General features: G+C 49.3%; 2 protein-coding genes across 3 annotated transcripts in view; one reads left to right on the top strand and one right to left on the bottom strand.

Annotated features, from left to right (window-relative positions):
* Positions 1–9448: 9448 nt before the first annotated feature.
* LOC123460597 (skin secretory protein xP2-like) lies at positions 9449–10342 on the bottom strand. The gene has a single exon (XM_045148684.1). The coding sequence runs from the start codon at positions 10340–10342 to the stop codon at positions 9449–9451; it is 894 nt and encodes a 297-aa protein (XP_045004619.1).
* The window catches only part of Sipa1l2 (signal induced proliferation associated 1 like 2), a 183020-nt gene continuing 171144 nt past the window's right edge, over positions 9892–21767 (top strand). For both annotated transcript variants that reach the window (XM_045149331.1, XM_045149330.1), the window contains exon 1: positions 9892–9975. The gene's annotated coding sequence lies outside the window, so the exon portion shown is untranslated. The remainder of the gene's footprint in view (positions 9976–21767) is intronic.

Below are 21767 nucleotides of genomic sequence, written 5' to 3'. Positions count from 1 at the left end.
GGGTCTCACTGTAGCCTGGGCTGATAAGGAATTCACTCTGTATTCTAGGCTGGCCTTGAACTCACAGGAATCCTCCTACCTCTTGCCTTGAGAGTACTGGGATTAAAGGCCACCACACCTGACATTGTTTATTTGTTTATTTATGTTTTTTGAGACAGAGAGAGCATGGGCATACCAGGGCCTCTGGCCACTGCAAACAAACTCTAGCACATACACCACTTTGTGTATCTGGCTTTACGTAGGTACAGGCAAAATGAAACCAGGCTGGCAGACTTAGCTACAAGAACCTTTATTTAACCACTGAGCCATCTCGCAAGCCCTGTACCATTTATTTTTATTTGAGTTAGGGTCTCATAGTTGCTCAGGCTGACCTGGAATTCACTATGTAGTCTCAGGATGGCTTCAACCTCATGAGGATCCTCCTAACTCTGCCTCCCAAATACTAGTATTAAAAGGATTGCACCACCATGCCTGGGTCCCACACCAAATTTTAATGGGTAATTTTATTTATTTATTTATTTATTTATTTATGGTGTTTTGAGAAAATGTCTCACTGTGTAGCCTGGCTTAGCTTTAAAATTGTTATACAACCGATGTTAGCCTCCTCTTCCCGCTTCAGCTTTCAGAGTGCTGGGATTACAGGTGTGAGCCGCCATGACTGCTGTTTCTCTGCTGCGTGGGTAGGTGCATGTGTGCGTATGACAGCAAACAGTTTTTTAAAAATGCTTTTCAAGGTATGGTTTCACTGTGTCCCAGGTCGACCTGGAACTCCCATGTACTCTCAGGCTGGCCTTGAACTCACTGTGATCCTCCTACCTCTGAATTGTTGGGATTAAAGGCATGTGCCACCACACCTCATTAAAAAAGTGACTCCACTTTAGGCCACAACACCAACCGCTCCCACGATCAGAAAGTTCCAAAGCATCTCAAGGTCAATGGAAAAGAATGCCCCCATTCCTGCCCATCCGCGTTAGCGTTAGCCTTCCTTTGCTCTGTCTTTGTGCTGTTTTCTTGCCCTTAGCCAATTGGGACACAGATTGTAAACTCAGGCCTCGGCTAATAGGGCAAGGCTTATGGTGCCCCCTCCTCTTCTTTGTGCTTTGGGGACGAAAGACTGGATGGACTGTGGCTGCCTTGCTTTACAGACATGCCAGGCACCCGCTTACAAGAGTGAAACTTGCCTGTGGAGACATCTGCTCTCTGCGTGTCTTTGTTCAGCACTGGTGTGTGGGCCGGGGCGAGACTCATGTATGTGCGGGGGTCAGAGGACAATCTTAGTTGTCTTGGGAATGCTGTCAATCTTTTTAAAAAGTGTGACAGTTAATCTTGGTTGTCAACTTGACAGGAGGGAGGGAGAACCAAGCTGCTGTTGTTAGGTTTTTTTTAATTAGTGTATATTTCAAATAAATATTTTATTTATTATGTGTGAGAGAGAGAAAGAGGCACAGGGGCAGAGAGAAATTGAGAGAGAGAGAGAGAGAGAGAGAGAGAGAGAGAGAGAGAGAGAGAGAGAATGGGTGCTTCAGGGCCTCCAGCCACCACTAATGAACCCCAGATGCATGCGTCCCGTTGTGCATCTGGCTTATGTGGGTCCTGGAGAGTTGAATGGGGACCCTTTTGGGCTTTTCAGGCAAACACCTTAACTGCTACACCACCTCTCCAGCCCTTGTCGTTAGTTTTATAGTGCCTTTCTTTTGTAGCTCCTTTATGTATTTGAGATAGGTTGTCACTCTGTAGCCAAGGCTAACCCAAACTTATGGCAATGCTCCTGCCTCAGTCTCCTGTATGCAGGGACTACAGGCATGAACCAACACATCCAGCTCCTTTCCGTTTACTTACTCTTTGACTTTAACATGTGGACTCTCTCAATAATAAAAGCATTTTCAATTATCTAATTTTCATATTTGTGGACAAAATTTGCATGGTTTTGTCTTCCCCACACAACTGTTTCTCTCTGGCTACCCTTCCTTCTTTCCCTTTCCGTCTCTTTCCCTCAGTAAATCTCACATGCAGCTGCAAAGCAGACAAGCAGATGTAAGAGTGAGGGTGGATTTACATGTGGGGACTGGCAGGTAGGAACAATCTGGTTCTGACAGAACATCGCATATCTATCTCCATTTCTCCCTTGTAACTCGTAACAACACTTCCCAAACATCTGTCTCTTCACGTGAGTTAAATGTGATGAGCATTTCCATCTTAGCATTCTGATGGGTTTTCTTTACGAGATAGTGTTATGCTTTGGATAGAAAGTGTCCCCAAAGGCTCAGTGTTGATGGCTTGGTCCCCAAGGCTACAACATTCAGAGGTGGGCCCCTGGGAAGAATAGATTGGATCATGAGAGTTCTGACCTCATTTCATAGATTAATCCACTGATGGGTTCGTTATTTAATGGGTTGTCGGCAGGTGATGGAGAATTGGGATGTGAGACCCAGTTGAAGGAGGTGGGTGTGTGTTCACAGGGATGCACGCTTGCAGACTCATCCCTCGTCCCTCCTCACCGCCATCACAGGGCGAGCAGCTGTGCTCCTCCGCAGGCTCCCGCCTCGGTGCTCTGTCTTGCCACGTCCCAGAAGCAACTGTGCCAAGTGACCATGGACTGGACTCTTTGAAGCTGTGATCCCAAACAAACTTTCTATCCTGAAGTTAATTTCCTCGGGTGTCTTGGCACAGTGATGGCAAGCTGACTCACGGGCAGTGGGCACATTCTCCCAAGTATTTAACACGAGATCCCTTGTTGCGGCACGCACAAGTGCATGTGACGGAGGCAGTCGAAGTGATGTGACTGCTTGTCATTTTCTCCATATTGCTTTCCACTTAAAAAAAATAGCTTTAGGCTGGAGAGATGGCTTAGCAGTTAAGCGCTAGCCTGTGAAGCCTAAGGACCCCGGTTAGAGGCTTGAGTCCCCAGGACCCACGTTAGCCAGATGCACAAGGGGGCGCACGCATCTGGAATTCATTTGCAGTGGCTGAAGGCCCTGGCATGCTCATTCTCTCTCCCTCTCTCTTTCTGCCTCCTTCTCTGTCTGTCGCTCTCAAATAAATACATAAAAATATTTTAAAAATAGCTCTATTTATTTATTTTTACAAGTAGAGGGAGAAAGAAAGAGGGAGAATGGGTACACGAGGGCCCCAAGCTGCTGCACATCTGGCTTTATGTGGATAAATGGGGAATCAAACCCTGGTTGTTAGGCTTTGCAGACAAGTGCCTTAACTGTTGAGGAATCTCCCCAGGCCCTGATTTCAACTTTTCCCAAAATTTTTCTCCAGGAATTTTGTTCTTCTCATTTTAGACTCAGTAGTCATGACCAGGTTCAGTGAAAGTCTGGCACATCCATAGTGCTTAGAGTTTAATTGGCAACTTTCAATGCTGTTATACAAGGCATTAGTGGTTTGCCAAAAGACGGGGAAGTTCTAGCTTTGTAGCCAACATTAAAAAGAAATCTGATGTAAGAAGTGAATCTATAGACATGAAAATGACTATAAACCTTTTTTGTATTGATTTCTCAGGAATTATCACTTGGCTGCTGCACAGTGCTGTGGAAGGTTGCTATTGTAGACGCCATCTAGTGGTGAAAAATAACAGCGCCTCATAGATCCATCTAATGTTATTTATTGTTAACATTTCATAAATGCAAAAAAACCAAACAGTAGTTAAAGAACTGTGTGTCCCAATTAGAGATAAGAAGTGGATGTCTTGAGGCCCACTCAGTAGGAGAGAACTCATATCCGGTACTGGGAACTGAGTCAGCACCCCATGGTCAAGAAAATCACATTACCCAGAGAGACGCCCCCAGTGTGCCCTGTACAAGTTGAGTGGGTAGTTGCATCAATGTGTCCCTCAAGCTCCTAGGCATATCCCTTTAATAAAATCTGCTGTCAGCCTTGGTCAGGGAATCTGTTTTATGTTACAGATGGCAGAGAATACTGGGGAGAGCCAAGATCCATCAATATAAGAAGACAGCCCAATGCTCTCAACGAGATATGCCATCTCTACCACTTTTACCAGGGACCAGAAGAAATTGTGGAGGCAGCAGACACAAGTATTGCTTCAATGCTAGCTAGACATTTACATCCAGGAAAATAGCAAACAAAACAAAACAAAAACAAAAGAACAAATTGGTGAGCTGAAACACATCATTAACAGAAATACCGAGGCTACAGAGAAGCCAACAACAGCCTATAACCCACCTGCCAAGGCTCAGGGACTGTTGTGGAAGAGGAGGCAGGAAGAGTGGAATGAAACCAGCCTAGCTGTCCTTCAACTAACGAGTGGATAAATGAAGACATGGTACATTCATATAATTTACACAATGGAGTTCTATATAGAAAAAAGGAAATTTGCAGGTGAATGGACAGATCTGGAAAAGATTATACTAAGTGAGGTAACCCAGGCCCAGAAAGCCAAACACTGCATGATCTCTCTCAACTTTAAATCGTTTATGGCATAAAACAGGAAAAACAACCACAGCATTGCTTTTCTCAGCGTAATCCATCTACCGCCCGCTCTCTTATCCAGTCAGCAATTACTGATCAAGCCCTGCCTGGCACCAGGCACTGGAAACAGAAAGGCTGGTGGGCCGCTTTGCTTCTTGCACTCACAGGGCACCAAATGGCATTGCAAAACCCTCCACATGGCCCTCAGAGGTTTATTTTCACATTTTCAGATGAGGAAAAGGAATTGTTTAAAAATTTGTTTATTTATTTACTCACAAGCAGAGAGAGATAGCAGGAAGAGAGACAGACAGAAAGAATGGGCATGTCAGGGCCACCAGCCACTGCAAATGAACTCCAGACACATGTGCCACTTTGTGCATCTGGCTTTATGTGGGTACTGAGGAACTGAACCTTGGTCATTAGATTTTTCAGGCAAGCACCTTAACCACTGAGCCATCTCTCCAGCCTTGGGAAAAAATAAAAATTTAACTTGTCCGGCTGGAGAGATGGCTTAGCGGTTAAGCGCCTGCCTGTGAAGCCTAAGGACCCCGGTTCGAGGCTCAGTTCCCCAGGTCCCACGTTAGCCAGATGCTCAAGGGGGCACATGCGTCTGGAGTTCATTTGCAGAGGCTGGAAGCCCTGGCGCGCCCATTCTCTCTCTCTCCCTCTATCTGTCTTTCTCTCTGTGTCTGTCGCTCTCAAATAAATAAATAAAAAATTTAAAAAAAAATTTAACCTGTAACTTGTGAATAGCTATGAAACTAATAAGCTTACAAACTTGGTTCAATCCTCTGAGTCAAATGTCCATGGGCTTCTACAAGCCCTGCTCTCTATAGCTTGAGAGGTGAGGCAATGGTGAAGGTATTCTTGGATGGCTTCTGCTCTCCCTGCTTCTCTCCCTCCCTCCCCGTGGAGAAGCAAGAGAGCCTAAGACATGTTTACGGGAGTAAAGTTGGTCCTACGTGTTCAGCTGAAGGTTGAGCTAAATGGAGACAGTGAAAGGTAGGAATCATGAGTAGTGATGACCGTGAATTGCAATCACCAGAAAATGAAGACTCCACCCCAGGGCTTAGGGGAAAGTGCAACTCGTAAAGGCCTTGTCTTGAGGACTTGAGCTTGAGCCCCAGAACTCACTAAAAAAAAGCCAGACATGGCAGTGGGGTGCTCTTGTCATCCCAGCACTGGGGAGGCAGGGGGAGGAGAAGCCCCAGGGCTGGAGTTGTTGGTGAGTTCTAGGCTGGTGACAGAACCTGTTTCAGAAAAAGTGGGGGGTGCGTGAGGAACGTTTCACCTGAGGTTGTCCACTAGCCCCATACACACATATACATACATACAGGAACACCCGCAACGCATGCACACATGAACACACAAGAAATAACCTACCCATCCTAGAAGATTTTTGGTGATACACGGGGCTGGGCATATGGACCAAAATGTAGGATATGTTTTTTATGAAACACACATAATTAAGACCAGGAGAAAGCTGTCTTGCTGAAGAGCATCTATAACTAGACCTTTTTTATTGTTTTTGTTTTTTAGAAAGACTTTATTAGATTAAGAGAAGGAAAGAGGAGAAAATACAAAGAGCTCCTTCCATGTGGAAGGCGGAGGGCATTCGAAGCCCATGTGGGTGCAGAGGTGCCCCTCATCTCAGCCTAGCAGGGCTCAGTGGGGCTTCCCAGAGCAGGCACCTGGAAGTTCAGGAAAGGTGAAATGCCAGAAAGTGGACTGTTTATTTTTGAGACAGGATCTTACTCTGTAGCCCAGGCTGACCTCAAACCTATAGATATCCTCCTGCCTCAGCCTCCCAAGTGCTGAGATAACAGGGAAGAACCACTACTGGCCAGAGTGTTGGAAAACCAAGTATTCCCTAGCGTGTAGTGGAGTCTTCATTTCCACATCCAATGCTCTTTTCCAGACCTCCATGGTGCAGATCTATGAGACATTAAATTCATAGTGGCATTTTAAACATCCTGTCTTTGCACTGTTCTTCAAACTGCTTCCTGTATAGAATGCCAGCCAGGCTGGCACCTCCTGAGGATGGTTACTCCTTGTTTAAATGCGATTACTCACTGCATCTCCCAGAGCAGTGCAGTGCAAAGAGGAGCAAAGCAGAGCAGTGCAGTGCAGAATAGAGCAGAGAACAGAGCAGTGCAGTGCAGAGCAGAGCAATGCAGTAGAGCAGAACCAAGCAGAGCAGAGCAGAGCAGTGCAGTACAGCAGGGCAGTGAACAGAGCACTGCAGAGCAGAGAACAGAGCAGTGCTGAGCAGAACAGAGCAGTGCAACGCAGAACAGAGCAGAACAGAGCAGTGCAGTGCAGTGGAGCAGGCAGGACAGAGCAGAGCAGTGCAGTGCAGAGCAGTGCAGTGGAGCAGGCAGGACAGAGCAGAGCAGAGCAGTGCAGTGGAGCAGGCAGGACAGAGCAGAGCAGAGCAGTGCAGTGCAGTGCAGTGGAGCAGGCAGGACAGAGCAGAGCAGAGCAGTGCAGTGGAGCAGACAGAGCAGAGCAGTGAAGTGCAGTGAAGAGCAGTGCAGTGGAGCAGGCAGGACAGAGCAGAGCAGAGCAGGTGGCATTGTTGGGCTCCCAGGATAGTACATGCATTATGCTATGTAACGGTATTTAATGCACAATCACACGAGACATTTCTCTTTCTGTTGCCACTTGAAGGGAAGACAGGCTTTGTTTTGGTCAGGAATAATTGGTAAATCACAACTCCAGGACCAGGAACCAGTTTTCTGAACTACAGCTGAATCACTTAAAAAAAAAAAAAAAGTGTAGCAAGACCTGGCACTGGTTTAGTCTGTAGACCACACCCAGACATTCTGCTGTGAGAGAGTTCCATTCTGGAAGAGAGGTGAAGTGTGCCCATAGGCTCAACATAGTCAGGATGTCCCCTCCAAAGCAGCAAAGAGGACCCAGCAAAAACGTGTGCTGTACAAGCAGATAAACTGCACCAGGCCAGAGGGCACGGCCCTGTGCAATGTCCCCAGCCCTTGAACACTGGAGTTCCCAGCCATTGGTGTGCCTTTCTCTCCTCTGTGTGTGTGTGTGTGTGTGTGTGTGCGCACGCGTGTGTGCAAGCGTGTGTGTCTGGGGATTAAACCAAGGCCTTCCTTATGCTAAGCAACCACTGAGCTGTCGTGCCCAGCCCTCCTTCTCTTGTTCTTGCCTTGCTTGTTTGAAGTTTTTGCCAACCGGCCCACACTTTGTTTGCAGCCGTGGACCCAATCTTCTCTCTGGAAGTTAGTCACAGCCAGTACCTGAGCACTGGCCTGTGCTCAAACCTCCCTGTCCTGAATTGTCACCACCATCCTTTTGAGTCTTTTGAGTCCAACATTATGCCCTGATCTGTGTATACAATCAATACCTATTTATTGCAAATTATGAATATTCATTAGGTATAAAGGAAAAGCTTTAACTGGGGGGGGGGGGCTTGTAGGAGAAAAGGGAAGGCAGAGTCAGATGGAAGTGTAAAGCCTTATTTAACTCATCCGTGGAGGTTTAGGACAGTGTACGCATGCTCCTAGGGCAGGACGAGTCTTGGTGTAGCATTTGTTAAGGGAATAAAACTCGCTTTGGATAAGTTCAAAGGTAAACAGATAAAAGCAGCAGGCAAGGTCAGCTAACAGGTTCAGCTCCTCGGAATGGGAACTGTAGCTGGGATGCCTCTGAACCCTGGCCCTTTCCTTTTTCGTACAGTAGCTGGGCCTGCTGCGGGAATTACTTCTGAGTTCCTGGGCAGGGGAGTGGGGCATCACCCCCTGGAGCCCGTTTTGTTGGACACCCTCAAGCGTGGCGTAATTCCCAGGAGGAAGTCTTTGAGGAGTGGAGGAGGGGAGGCGTGGGAGCCAGGGAAAGTGCGAGGGATACCTGGTAGCTCACATGGTTGATGTTTTTCCTTTGACAGTTCAGTAACTTTTATATATTCTAGCTTTGCTAGATTTTTGTTTGTTTGTTTTATTTTGTTTTTTCCCTACCGAGCCCAGGCATGTATTGGCATCTACATGCATTCAGGATTTCAGTGTTTGCCTTGGGTTTAACCTCCACGGTCTTCCCCTCAGAGCAGCAAACTGGGGTTTCTGGGGAAAAGACCTTCCAGGAAAGACAGAAGCATAGGTCCTTTAACCATCTCCACAAACGTCTCTTGAGTGAGGGTGGGGGTGGGGGCGGGGCGGGAACAGTTCTTCGGAAAGACCTCAAAACCTGGAGAACTGGGAAGTGTTATCGAGTCTTGTTCCCAGACGTGCTTTTTACAATGCCGATCCCCACGTATTACACCTGCATTATAAAAAGATACGTAAGGGGATTATGTAAATAAAGAACCAGGACGTGGGTAGGAGCAGCTTTGTTTAAACTTTACCAGGGTGTGTAGTAGGAAGTGTTGAGATAGGAAAGGAGAGATAACCTTATCTCGTCAGGGGAGGGGCTGGAAGCCCCAAGCAAACCCCACTCGATACTCCAGGGATACCAGATGAAGCCCGTGGGGAAATCCTACCACCTGCACCAGCCTGATTTTCATCTCCTCCAGGTAGTGACTCTCCTCCTACCGCTCCAGACGGAGTCAACCGGTTTTCCTCTTCCTGAGACCTTCGGCCCTCCGGCAGCCCTGGCGGCGTCAAGCAACGACCGCGAGTAATTCTAGGTTAGGCTTCCTCGTAGGTGAGCAGCCTTTCCCGGGAGGGCAGAGAAGATGAGCATGCCTACAAAGTGCGTGTCTTCCGGGGCCAGGTGAGGACCAGAGCATCCCTCCGGGGTCCGCGCCCCGCCGGGTCCCTGCCGCGCGCGGGCGTCGCTCTCCCCGCCTGGCGTCTCCCAGCTCGTGGCCGCAGCCGTCGTGGAGATCCGGCTCTCACCCTGACTTCGCACTCAGCGCCAGTGCTGGCGGGGGTGTGTGTGGGGGTGGGGGGGTCTTCGGCTCGCAGCGACCCCTAGGTGTCCCGGGGTGAGAGTGGAGCAGGGCCCAGGCTCCTGGGAGCAGGCTCGGAGCTGCCTGGGGCTGTCCGTCCCAAGTCTAGAGATCGCGCGACTCGGGAGGGGACCTAGCTCCTCCGAAGGCGCACGGTGCCGGGCGAGGACCCTGGCCTCCCCGGAGACCGCAGGCCGAGGCCTCCCTCCGGCCTCCCGCCTCCGCCTGGGAATCGCGTTCTGCTGGCGCGCGCGCGCGCGCGCCCGGAGGGTGGGCGGGTCCGGGCCAGGAGGTAAGCCAATAGGAGACTGCACAGCGCTCGGGGGCGGGGCCCGGGCGGTCAGCGTCCAGTGGGAGGCGGCGGAGCGCACGGGGGCGGAGCCGGGGCCGGCGGGCAGCGGCGAGAGCCGGCGCGGCAGACGCGAGCCGGGCAGCGGAGGACGCAGCGCAGCGCAGCGCCTCGCCCGCCGCCCGCGCAGGCGACAGCTCCAGCCGCCTCCGCCCGAGCGCGGCGCGCGGGGTCCGCGCCGATGGGCAGCCCGGGGCAGCGGCGGGCGGCGAGGCGGCGGCCCCAGGACTCACCGCCCTGCGCGCGCCGGCCGTAGCAGGTCCGGTTGGATCGTGGCTCCGAGGTGCGTGTCGGGGGCGTGCGGGGTGGGAGCCTGTCCCGGAGGAGCGGGGGGCGGCCGCCGACGCGCTGCGCTCCGTGCGCCGGTGCGAGCCGAGGCGCTCACTCGTCCCCAAGTTCCCGATGGTCTCCGGGGCTTGTCCCAGCCGTGGGGACACGGGCACCGGGACGGACGCCCAGAACTCCGTGTGACCCGCGGCCTGGCAGGGGAGGCTGGCGCGGGGCGCAGCTCCTTGGCGCCGGGCGGGGGGACGCGCCCCACTTGCGGGGCCGGGTCCCCGAGGGGCGCGCCGGGCTCCTTTGTACGCGCCCGCCCGCGACCTCTCCGCGGAGTCCGCCCGCTGCGCTCGCTGCCGCGCCGGGGCCAGCATCTCCCAGGGTCCGTGGCCAGGTCTGGGATTATTGCACCCCCTCCCCCAGCGCCGGCAGATTAATTTCAGCCTCTCTCTCAGCAAACCCAGAGAATCAATTTTGTCTCATCACTCAAGAGCGACGGTCCAGCACAACTTGGCATTACCCCTCTGGGGGCATTCGTCATTAACCTGTTCGGCTAAATTAACTCAGCTCAAGCGGACTCCAAACCCTTGTACGGGGCGCATCAGGTGCTCTGACCCGAAATTGGGCTCGCCAACACTTGATTTTGGTCAAAACAGAATTGTATACATTTTAGATTTTGCTTAGAGTTTCACTTGGTTTTGAGCAGGACGGCTTTAAGAAAGAAAGAAGGACAAAAAAGGGAGGGGGGACAAAAAGAAAACCATACCAAAACCCAAATCACCCAAACCCAGAATCGTCGTGATTTTCATGGTTTGCTCAGTAAGTTCAAAATAGTCTCACAAATTTTTCTTTTGTCTGCAGTTTTCACTTCTAAACTTTAACACTAGATGGCTTTCTTATGACAGGCATCTAATACGCTGCTGGCTTGAGTCGCCTGCGTCTGCAATCTAGCTTGCGATTCTTTTTCTAAATATCGTCTTATCAATAGTAATGGAAAGAAGAAAATCTCCGAAACTGTGGCTTTGTTTGAAATACAGCACTTCCCTGTAAGACTTATACCGTTCAATATTTTGGCAGATACGGAAAAGTGAGCTTTGATTTCTGGCCCTTGAAGGTGATGCCATATAGTCATGTATTTAAGAATATTTTGGTTGATGTTTGTGATGGTGTTTAGATAGTGTTGTCACTTGTACCGCTTTTCCTGCCGGGTTTTGTAATTCGGAGTGACAGAAGAGTGATGTGATCATTGGTGACCAGATGAGTCTGTCTTGAGTTTTGATCCTACACAGTATTGCTTGTTCCTGAAGGCTGACAAACTGCATTTGGGGAAAGCTGTCATTGGAGTGTGTGCGTGTGTGTGCGTGTGTGTGTGTGTGTGCGTGCGCGCGTGCGTGCACGCGCATGAGTCACACTGAGGGGTTGTGTCGGGCACCTACCTCCTCATTTCCTTCTTCCCAGGTGATATTTGGTTCTTTTGTAAGTATAGCCCTTTAATAGTGAGTTCAACTGCCTGTCCTTAACTGCAGCAGATGCCAGATTCCGGGTTACCTTGAATATCATTTATTTATTTATATGTGGTCCTGGGGATTAAACTCAGAGCCTTGGGTATGCTGGCCAAGCAGTCCACTGAGCTACATCCCCAGCCCAATTTATCATCACCATTCTTATTGTAACGATGATGATGATTTTGAAACGGTCTAAGTTGCTGGCACTGGCCTTGAACTTGCAATGTAGCCTAAACAGGCTTTGAATTTGTAATCCTTCTGCCTCAGCCTTCTGAGTAGCTGGGACACAGGTGTGCACCACCACACCCCTTTTGTATTCAATACTTTTACTCTACAACAAGGCATGATAGCAGTCTAAATCCTGCCCAGGTAAGCAAACGTTTATGAGTTGGAGAAATGTCTCGAACTTATCATTGTAGTTGTCACTTCTCGTGTGTCTTGCTCAGCTTAAAATACGACATGCTAAATCTGAGTGTTCTAAATTAGAGTGGATTCATAAATAGCTGAAGGAGAAAAGAGAAACAACCGGGCAGACATCTGGGAAGCGGGAATGTCATGAAAGGGAGACTGCTTCTCTCAGTACCCTGTGCTACCTATAGATGGGGTGAGGTGAACTTAGATTAGAACCCTCACAGACGGCAGAGAGAGCAGCATAGGATCCCATGCAGGTATGGGGTAGAGCCCCACCCCCCCAGCTTCCCAGCTTAAGTGTATGCTGTTCACAACATCATTTTAATGTCTGAAAAATGCTAGGTTTTTGTAAAGAGCTTTCATTTTGCAGGCTGTAGCTTTTAGTCTAATAGGAGAATTTCCAGATCATGATTTGATGTTTATTTTAGAAATTCACATTTGTAAGGCAGGTTCCTCCCCCCACTCCCCCCGCCCACACACACACTTAGACTGGAGTGATGCATTGAACGGTTCCTCGCTCCCGGGCTTAGTCGGCGGATCTTCACCGGTGGGCACCTCTTTCACCTGAGACGAAAGGGATGCTTGGTTACACACTTTGTTGAAAATCTGTTTCTGAAAGGAAGGAAGTGTTCATATTCTACCCTAAAAGGGTGATTGCTTGCCAATTGAAACTGGTTTTAAGAGTGCCAGCTACGGCTGTCAGAACCAGCTACTACAACCAAATAGTTCACCGGACCGTTTGCACAGACCGGTGCGTTTTCATGGACACAGCCTTTTACCCTTTCCCCCAGCTGTAATTGGCAGATGCCTGGCTTTTCTGAGATTAAGGAAGCATTGACTCTTTGAACTTCTGATCTTTTGTGGTGGTGGTTTAGGATTACAGAGTCTACAAAGACATGCTGAATTCGAAGACAGTTTAGACTGTTACTGTTCACTGGAGAGTCACATCTCTCTTCTGGTTTGAACTGGAATGAAATATGAAACAGAGCCCAAAAGAACATTTTCTCTCTCTCTCTCTCTCTCTCTCTCTCTCTCTGTGTGTGTGTGTGTGTGTGTATGCCATGCACGTGTGTGTGGAAGTTAGAGGTAAACATTGTTTGTTTTTCCAAGATCACTTTCAGCTTTTTTGTTTTTTGAGGTAAGGTCTCACTGTACCTCAGGCTGACCTGGAATTCACTATGTAGTCTCAGAGTGGCCTTGAACTAATGGCGCTTCTTCTACCTCTGCCTCCCGTGTGCTGGGATTAAAGGTGTGTGCCACCATGCCTGGCTTCTCTTTCAGCTTTTTAAAAAAGATTTTTTTAAAAAATTTTATTTATTTATTTGAGAGCGACAGACACAGAGAGAAAGACAGATAGAGGGAGAGAGAGAGAATGGGCGCGCCAGGGCTTCCAGCCTCTGCAAACGAACTCCAGACGCGTGCGCCCCCTTGTGCATCTGGCTAACGGGGGACCTGGGGAACCGAGCCTTGAACCGGGGTTCTTAGGCTTCACGGGCAAGTGCTTAACCGCTAAGCCATCTCTCCAGCCCTAAAAAAGATTTTTTAACTTTATTTATTCATTCATTTGAGAGAAGCAGAAAGACAGAGAAAATGGGTGCACTAGGGCCTCCAGCCACTGCAAATGAACTCCAGATGCATGCACCCCTTTGTGCACTTGGCTTACGTGGGTCCTGGGGAATTGAACCTGGGTCCTTTGGCTTTGCAGGCAAATGCCTTAACTGCTAAGCCCTCTCTCCACCCACCCCCCTTTATTTTTTGAGTTAGTCTCTCTCACTGAATCTAGAGTACACAATTTAGACTAGGTAGTCAGCAAGCCTTAAGGCTCCTTTTTCCGCCTCCCCTCACTGGGATTATAGGTGTTTCCCATCACGTCTGGCTTTACATGTGTGCTGCGGATCTGAACTGAGGTCCTCATGATCGTGTGGCATGTACTTTACCCCCTGAGCCATTTCCCTAGTACATATTTTCTGCTTCTGCTGATGCGTTCTTTCCCGTTACGTCACAGTGAGTGGAGAGGAGCAGTTTCTGTGCCCTGTTGGTGGTCACAGGAGTGTGGATAAGGCGGCTGCACCAAATGTGCCATGGTACATATTTCAGTCCCAGCACTCGGGGCTGAGGCAGACGACAACCACTGTGAGTTCAAGGTCAGCCTGGGCTAGAGTGAGACCTTACCTTGAACTCCCACCCTTGGCAAAACACGTATTAGAGCAATGAACACGTCTGTTTGAGTGAGATAGTTTATACTTCACATGATTGTGCCTTCTCTTGGACTTGATGTATTGTACGTTTATGTACAATGAGCCATTGTAAGAGTTTATAGCTGCTTGGTTTACCTTGAAACCAGTGACTCAAAAATTGCTTTTTGGTGCCAGTTGCATTTAGCTGTGACCCTTTTAAGGAGAGGTAATAGTGTGTTAGGAATTTGAATGCCTTTCAACTTCAAGGGTAAATTGTTTTGATCTTTTCTCAACCTGACTCATAAACTTTTTCCCAAGAGCAGCTGGGGGGGGGGGAGGGGCAGATCTGACCGGGGAGGGCTCTGCTTTCTGGAGAGGCCTCCTTGTTAGTGTGAAGCCTGCTCTGAGACACTTCCTGAGCAGTATTGCCCAGAACCCTGAGCGAGGGAGGGAAGAGGGTACGAGTAAGCTGAAGGTAAGTGTAGGTAGCACCTCTGGGTCACAAAGGACCTTAAAAGTGTTGACTGCTTTGTGTTTAAAAACTTTGTTTCTGTCCTATTATAAGATTAAACGTAGCACATGTCTGTGGTTCCAGCACTTGAGGAGTGGAAGCAGGAGAATTCACGGTCATCCTAGGCTACATGAGAGTCTGTCCCCAAAACAAGAAAAGCAGGGCTGGAGGGATGGGTTAGCAGTTAAGGTGTTTGCCTGCAAAGCCAAAGGACCTTGGTTCGATTCCCCAGGACCCACGTTAGCCAGCTGCATAAGGCGGTGCATGCGTCTTGAGTTCCTTTACAGTGGCTGGAGGCCCTGGCGCACCCATTCTCTCTCTTTCTTCCTCTTTTTGTGTCAAATAAATAAAAATAAAATATTTTTAAAAAGTAAATTTTAGGAATGGTTAGATTTATAGGCATTTAATGTGGCTACATAAATCTATCATGTATATATACACAGACATTAAGTAAAGTAATAATATAATATAATAATAGCCTCTGCAGACAAACTTCAGGCACACATGCATCTGGCCTTATGTGGGTATTGGGGAGTTGAACTTGAGCCGTTAGGCTTTGCGAGCAAGTGCCTTTAATTGCTGAGCCATTTCCCCAGCCCAGTAATAGCCATTATTAATTTATTATCTGTGCATGTAATCAAGGTAACAGTTTGGGCGATAGTGCCAGTTGAGTGTGATGATTTAACTCTAATCTCAGCTCTTGGGAGCTTGATGCAGGAGGATTGCTGTGATTTCAAGGACAGCCTGGGCAGCAGAGTTAAGGCCTTGCATAAAAATAAAACAACACCTAAACCCCAATAACAGCAACCAAAGCATCAGAAAAAGAGGGTGTGTGTGTGTGTGTGTGTGTGTGTGTGTGTGTGTGTGTGTGTGTTTGCTCTGTGAGACTGAAGGAAGCTGCCTTCTGTCTGGACAGGATATTTCTTGATCTGACACATGCCTGGGTACCCACTCAACTCAGAGACCCTTTGTCCTTTTGCATGGGGCAGTAGAAATAGCGCCAGGACCTGGGATTTGGAAACCACGCATGGCCCTGCTCAGCCACTCTTCTGCTGCCTGGGTTCCTGCCTGGGATTTCTGTAGGGGATCTTCCCATGGGATTGCTGCAGGGCTAGTGGTGGGGGTGGCTTGTGGCTTTCTAATGGTTTTCAGTATAAGGAACTTCCCTCCCTCCCTCCTTTCTGTACTGAGATTTATGTATGCCAGCTTTCTTCTTACTTTTTTCCCCCCTTTTTAAATTGGGCTGGAGAGATGGCTTACTGGTTAAGGCGATTGCCTATGAAGCCTAAGGACCCAGGTTTGATTCCCCAGTACCCATGTAAGGCAGATGTAGATGGTGGCGCCTGCATCTGGAGTAGGTTCTGGTGTACCCATTCATTCTCTCAAATAAATAAATAGAAATAAAAGTAAAATATTTAAAAAATATTTATTGATGATAGAGAGAGAGGGAGATTGGGTGCTGCAGGGCCTCCTGCCTCTGTAAATGAACTACAGACTCATGCACCACTGCGCGTCTCATGTGGGTTCTGAGGAATGGACCAGAGGCTGTTAGGCTTTGCAGGTGAGTGCCTTAGCAGCTGAACCATCTCTCCAGCCCTGCTTTTTACTTTACATTTCGAGACAAGAGTGAGTTGCCTAGGTTAACATGGAACTCACCGTGTAGGCATAGGTGGTCTTGAACGTAGGACCCTTTTGGTGGTGGTAGCCTGTCCTACCACCACCAGGCCCTCGACCGTTTCTGCAGCTGTGGAGTGAATTCTCAAGATACTGCTTCATTGGAACTTGACTCCCTCCATAGGCTTCAGAACAGATCTCTCTGGAATGGCATTTCAGCTTTGGAATAGGCTTTTCAAGTGGGCTGCAGAACCCAGAACTCCCCTGCTTGCTACGTAAGGCCGGAGTGGAGCGGGGACGCCTTTCAAGGCCTCCTGTCCTGCTGGCTGTGACGGTGTTCACGGTCCTGCTGCTGCTGCCTCAGAGGGTTCCTGCGACCGCGGAGCCCTCACCCCGCGTCTGTCTGTCTCCTCGGTGGTGTGACCTACTGCTGCCACTGTGCAATTCAGTGTTGCTACTTCTTCCCACGAGGCTCTTTGGAAGTTGATTCTTTTTTTTTTTATTTTTATTTATTCACTTGATAGAGAAAGAGGGAGGGAGGGAGGGAAAGAGAGAGAGAGAGAGAGAGGGAAAATGGGTGTGCCAGGCCTCCAGCCACTGCAAACAAATTCCAGATGCATGTGTCCCCATTGTGCATCTGGCTTACATGGGTCCTGGGGAATTGAACCTGGGTCCTTGGGCTTTGCAGGCAAATGTCTTAACCTGTAAGCCCATCCCTCCAGCCCAGAATTTGATTCTTTTTTCATTTTTCACTTTTTATTGAGAACTTTAATGAGTGAACAGACCAGAATTTGATCGTGTTCCACGCCCCCCTTCCTCTTCTATCTCCTCACCCCTTATTCACTGAGGGCCCTTTTCTTTCTAGGGAGTCCTCTTTCTATTTTGCTGTCTCATTCGTTTGTCCTCTGTCTTCCATGTCACAAAGTTGATGGGCTCAAGACCGTGCAGGCATTTTGGGGGATGCTGGGAACTGCTGTGGGGTCATGAATGTACCCATTGGTTCATGTCAGGAGGCCAGTGCCCCATAATGCTCCTTTCCGCCCTGTGACTCTTACCTTTCATCCATTCTCTCTCCTCTGGGTTCCCTGAGCCTTGTGGGTGCACTGGCTATTTCATCTAACATAAGCTCTTGACACCTTACTTTTGATGACCTTTGAGTCTCAGACTCTGCCATCATCTCCACAGAGGAGGTTCTCTGGCTGGTGTGAGAACAGCTGTCACTCAAACCCTGTGGCTGTGGTAGACATGACTTGTCCAGTGCCAAGCCCTGGCCTTTTTCCTTTTCTTGTTGTGGTGAGCTTCGGCGCTGGTCTCCCTGATACTCCCCACCATTGCAACATGGGGCTGGGCAAGGAGGGCTGTGTCCTCCTTGCTCCTGGGCAGCCTCTGAAATTTGGTTCTCTTGGCACTTTTGTCCATCTCCTCAAAGGAGTTCGCACTTGAGGTCAGTCTGGCGCTTTACCTGCACTGCCCACGGAATGGGTCAACCCTGTGCACCTGCTTGGTGACCCTTTAGCCAGAGTGGCTTCTGGGAGACAAAGCCTGCGGGTATGTCTGTGAGGGATCATCGAGACTAGGTTGGCTGAACTGGGAAGACCCATGCTAACTGTCCAGCACCATCCCATGGACTGGGGACCTGGGGTGAATAAAGTGACCTGAGAACCAGCATTCACCCTTTCCTCCATCCTGGCTCAATGCAGTGTAACATGCTGCCTCGGCCTCTGCAGCCATGGCTTCCCTCTGGCGATGGACTGTGTCCTCAAGGTGGAAGCCCAAGATATTTTGTCATAGCATTGAGAAAAGTAACTAATACAGCTCTGGCCTCGTGGTGTAAGGAGCTGTATTCTTGCTCACAGATAAGAGCCAGCATGAGTGACTTAGTCCCCTAAAACTAGCCTGGGGCTTGTGAAAGAGCCCATCTAACCTGCTTTTCGAGTTCCACTGATCAAGTTATTCTAGGTCAGAAGTGAGTCCATTTGCAGTGTGTCCCTGTGAGTTCAACTCTATGTAGCATGTGTGTAGTGATGGGAAGTACAAGTTTCATGATTGGCCAAATGTCTGAGAAGCTAGCTGACCCGGTGGCTTTTGAAGTCCTGGCCACTGCATATGTGGGGGGAAAAAACAGACAGACAGAATAATGATGACCTTTCTTGAGCTCACTTTTCAGTTTTGCATGGTTTTGTTTACATCTGCTTTCAGATGTGGGTGAGAGCCACATTTTCCTGGTGTTTTAATTAAGTTGGTGCAGGTATTACTTTTCTCGCTGTGACAAGATACCTGCCAAAGCCACAGAAGTAAGGACGGCATGGAGGGAGCAAGGGGAGGAGGGAGGAAGGAAGGGAAGGTTTGTTTGGAGCACAGTTTGAGGGTACTGTCCATCGTGGTGGGGAGTCATGGAGGCAGGAAGGTGAGGCAGCTGGTCACGTTGTGTCTGCAGTAAGGAAGCAGAGGGAGTTCATGCTAATGCTCAGCTTGCTTTCTCAAGGGATGGAGCCATTAGAGTGGGATTTCCCATCTGAGTTAACCTACCCTAGAACTCCTCTCACAGGCATGCCCAGAGGCGTGTCTCCTCGGTGACTCTCTGTCCTGTCATGTTGACAGTCGTCATCAACTGTGGCAGTGCCCGCGTGTTTCTCATTGACACATATCCTTCAGCTACAGGCCATCTTGAGCTTTGCCCATTTCACCACTCCATGCTTCTCCCCCATAGTTGTGCTGGTCAAGAAATCCGCAGTCTAAAATAGGAGACATAATAAATAAAAATATTTTTTTTTAAAAAAAGGGCTGGACAGATGGCTTAGTGGTTAAGGCGCTTGCCTGCAAAGCCAGAGGACCCAGGTTCAATTCCTCAGGGCCCACGTTAGCCAGATGAACAAGGCAGGTGGGGAGGCACGCAGCTAAGAGTTCTTTTGCAGTGGCTGGAGGCCCTGGTGCGCCTGTTCATCCCCCCCTTTTCTCTGTCAAACAAGTAAATAAAAAGTATTTTTAAGATAGGAGACATTAGCTAGCTTCTCACTGCTGTGGTCAAGATACCTGACAGAGACAAATGAAGGAGGGACTTCTGCTCATGGGCTTGGGGCCATCAGACCATCATGACTGGGAAGGCGTGGAACCAAGCAGCTCACGCCACTGGGCCAAGAAACCGGGGAGGGAATGCTGGTGCTCAGCTCACTTTCTTCTTTACCCCTTGTGCCCCATGGGCAGGTGCCACCCACACTCAGGGTGGGTCTTCCCTTCTCCCTGGAAACACCCTCCGAGACATGCCCAAGAGGTGTGCCTTAACCAGTCTCCTGGGTAATTCTAAGTCCGGGAAAGTTGATAATCAGGTTTAGCCATCACCATAGCTTGTATTCAGTTATTCTTTTCTGTTTTAATTTTCTTTTCCTAAGATGAGGTGTATCTCCCTGTACGTCTCAAGCCGGTCTTGAATTTGTGACCCTTCTGCCTTTCCCTCCCAAATGTACGCATCGCCATGCCTGGCTACTCTTAAGTTAGAAGAACTAGAGCAAAGAGCCAGTGTTTGGAATTGTGACCATGGAAAGTAAGAACTGTGGGGCAAGTAATGCATTAAGTATTCTGGGTGATCTATTGTGTGGAGTTTTCACAGAGTTCTGAGCCCTGTGTCGCCAGCACAATGTCTGCCTTCACTGTGCTCTGGGGCGTTTTTGAGTTTGGTTCCTGTGGAACAGTGGGATACATGTGGTCCCGGAATAGCCCTGGGCTATTGCTCTGTGTGTTGAAATTTCTAACAAGGGATTTTAGGAATTACAGTTTTGATCCTTCATCCAAAGGAAATGCTACCATTTTGAGTGTTTAATGCCTTAATCCAAAGAACAATGGTTGCTTTGTAGAATGGTTTGGAAGTTCCTTTCACTGTACATAGTCACCTCTCTCACTGTCCACACATGTGTGAATATACATGTACATCCCCTTCTCTGTGTATGCATGTGGGTGCATGCATGTGTGTGGTCACATATGTCATAGGTATTAGACATGTACGTGTGTGCATAGGTTTACCATGCTGAGTATGCTGGGCATTATTAAACATCAGCAAATAAATATTTCATAAAGGATACCCTTAAAAGTGGAAGTGTTTTCTCTCATATCCTGGAGGCTCATTTGCCACCATTGAAATATGTGGCCCCATTCCGAGTCCTCCGTTCTTCCGTCCTCCCTGGTGGAGTGCTGGGCTGTGCTGTGGGAACAGGTTTCTGGGGTTCCAGGGCTAGCTCACCCCAATGAGCTCTGTGTTCACAGTGTATACTGTCCTGGGGACTTTCCTCCAGTTGCCTGTTTTTCTGGAAGTACAGTGCCTTGGTTGGGGTTTCCTTTGGTGATAGATGGGGTGCCGACCTCCTTAGAATGTTCCCAGTTAAGCTGTGCTTGGAGCAAGCTGTACACCTTCATGGCACCCTTTTCCTGGGCTGTGGCACAAGCACATGCCTGCACACGCACTCGTCCAGAAGCATCTAAGAGAACCAAGTTCAGTGCGCAGCGTCGTGGTGCTGTGCTGTCTGTGAGTGGAGTGGACTGTGGCATTGGCCACTCCTGCTGCGAGGTCGCCCTGAGCTTCCCAGCTGTCGGGGTCAAGTGTGAGGTGTTCCCGGAGGTGCACATGTTTGAACACTTGCTCCCCTGCTAATGGTGGTACTGCTGTGGAACTTGGGGGACATTGAGGAGGTAGGGCCTCCATGGGGAAGTGGGTTACTGGAGGGATGGGCGTTCCGGGCTGAGGCCCAGCCCCACTTCCTAGTCTGATTCTTTCCTGGTCTGCTGAGATGTGAGCAAACTGCTTCACGTTCCCACTGCCATGGTGGATGCTCGCCCTGAAGTTGTGAGCTAAAATAAATGTTTTCTCTCAAACTGTTTTGTCAGGTGTCTGGTCACAGGAAGGAGAAGAGGCCCAACGCGCTGGTCCTCAGGGAGCAGGAGGCTTGAGGGTGGGTGGAGAAGAGGATGGCCACCCCTCACCGTCTCTTGCCACGTTCAGCTAAGCACCACCCCCAAGGCCAGGGCCACTCTCCTTGCAGTTTGAATTTCCAGCGTGCACCTCGCATGACACATTTGTGTCTTTTTGTGTCTTGCCGCTGAGTCCCATCAGTAGAGGGGCGGCATCCTGTGGGCAGCTGTCTCACTGCATACCCCTTGCATTTAGCATTCTGCCATGTCATTGGCATGTGGCCCATGTAGCTGGTAAGGAAATGACTGAGAGGCGAGGGTTTGAACGTGACCTTTGTCGTGGCTTTGGTTGCGCTAAGTAGAATTGCCCCAAGCGCCTGCCAGTTTTTGCTGTTACTCTTCTAAGCAGCCTTGCACGGCTCCCATTTTGTTCCCACGTCCCAGGAAGTGGCCACAGCTGAACTCTGGGGTGCAGCTGTGAGGGGCGAGAGTTCTGGTGGACAGATCAGAGCTTTACACGTCCAGTGAAGCTGCTGATGCTGTGACCACAGGTCCGAGGTTCTGGGGAGCTGGCGTGCTCGTTCTCCTCCCGCCACAGTCTGTCCTTCCTCAGTCAGTCTTCCATGTTCTGATGACCGCCAGCCCTGGTGCAGTTTGCTTGAAAGCCCTGGTGTGGGCTCAG

This window comes from Jaculus jaculus, chromosome 5, assembly GCF_020740685.1.
Source record: "Jaculus jaculus isolate mJacJac1 chromosome 5, mJacJac1.mat.Y.cur, whole genome shotgun sequence".
NCBI classification, from domain to species: domain Eukaryota; kingdom Metazoa; phylum Chordata; class Mammalia; order Rodentia; family Dipodidae; genus Jaculus; species Jaculus jaculus.
Note: the sequence above shows the minus strand (reverse complement) of the source record. Positions and strands in the feature narration are given on the sequence as shown.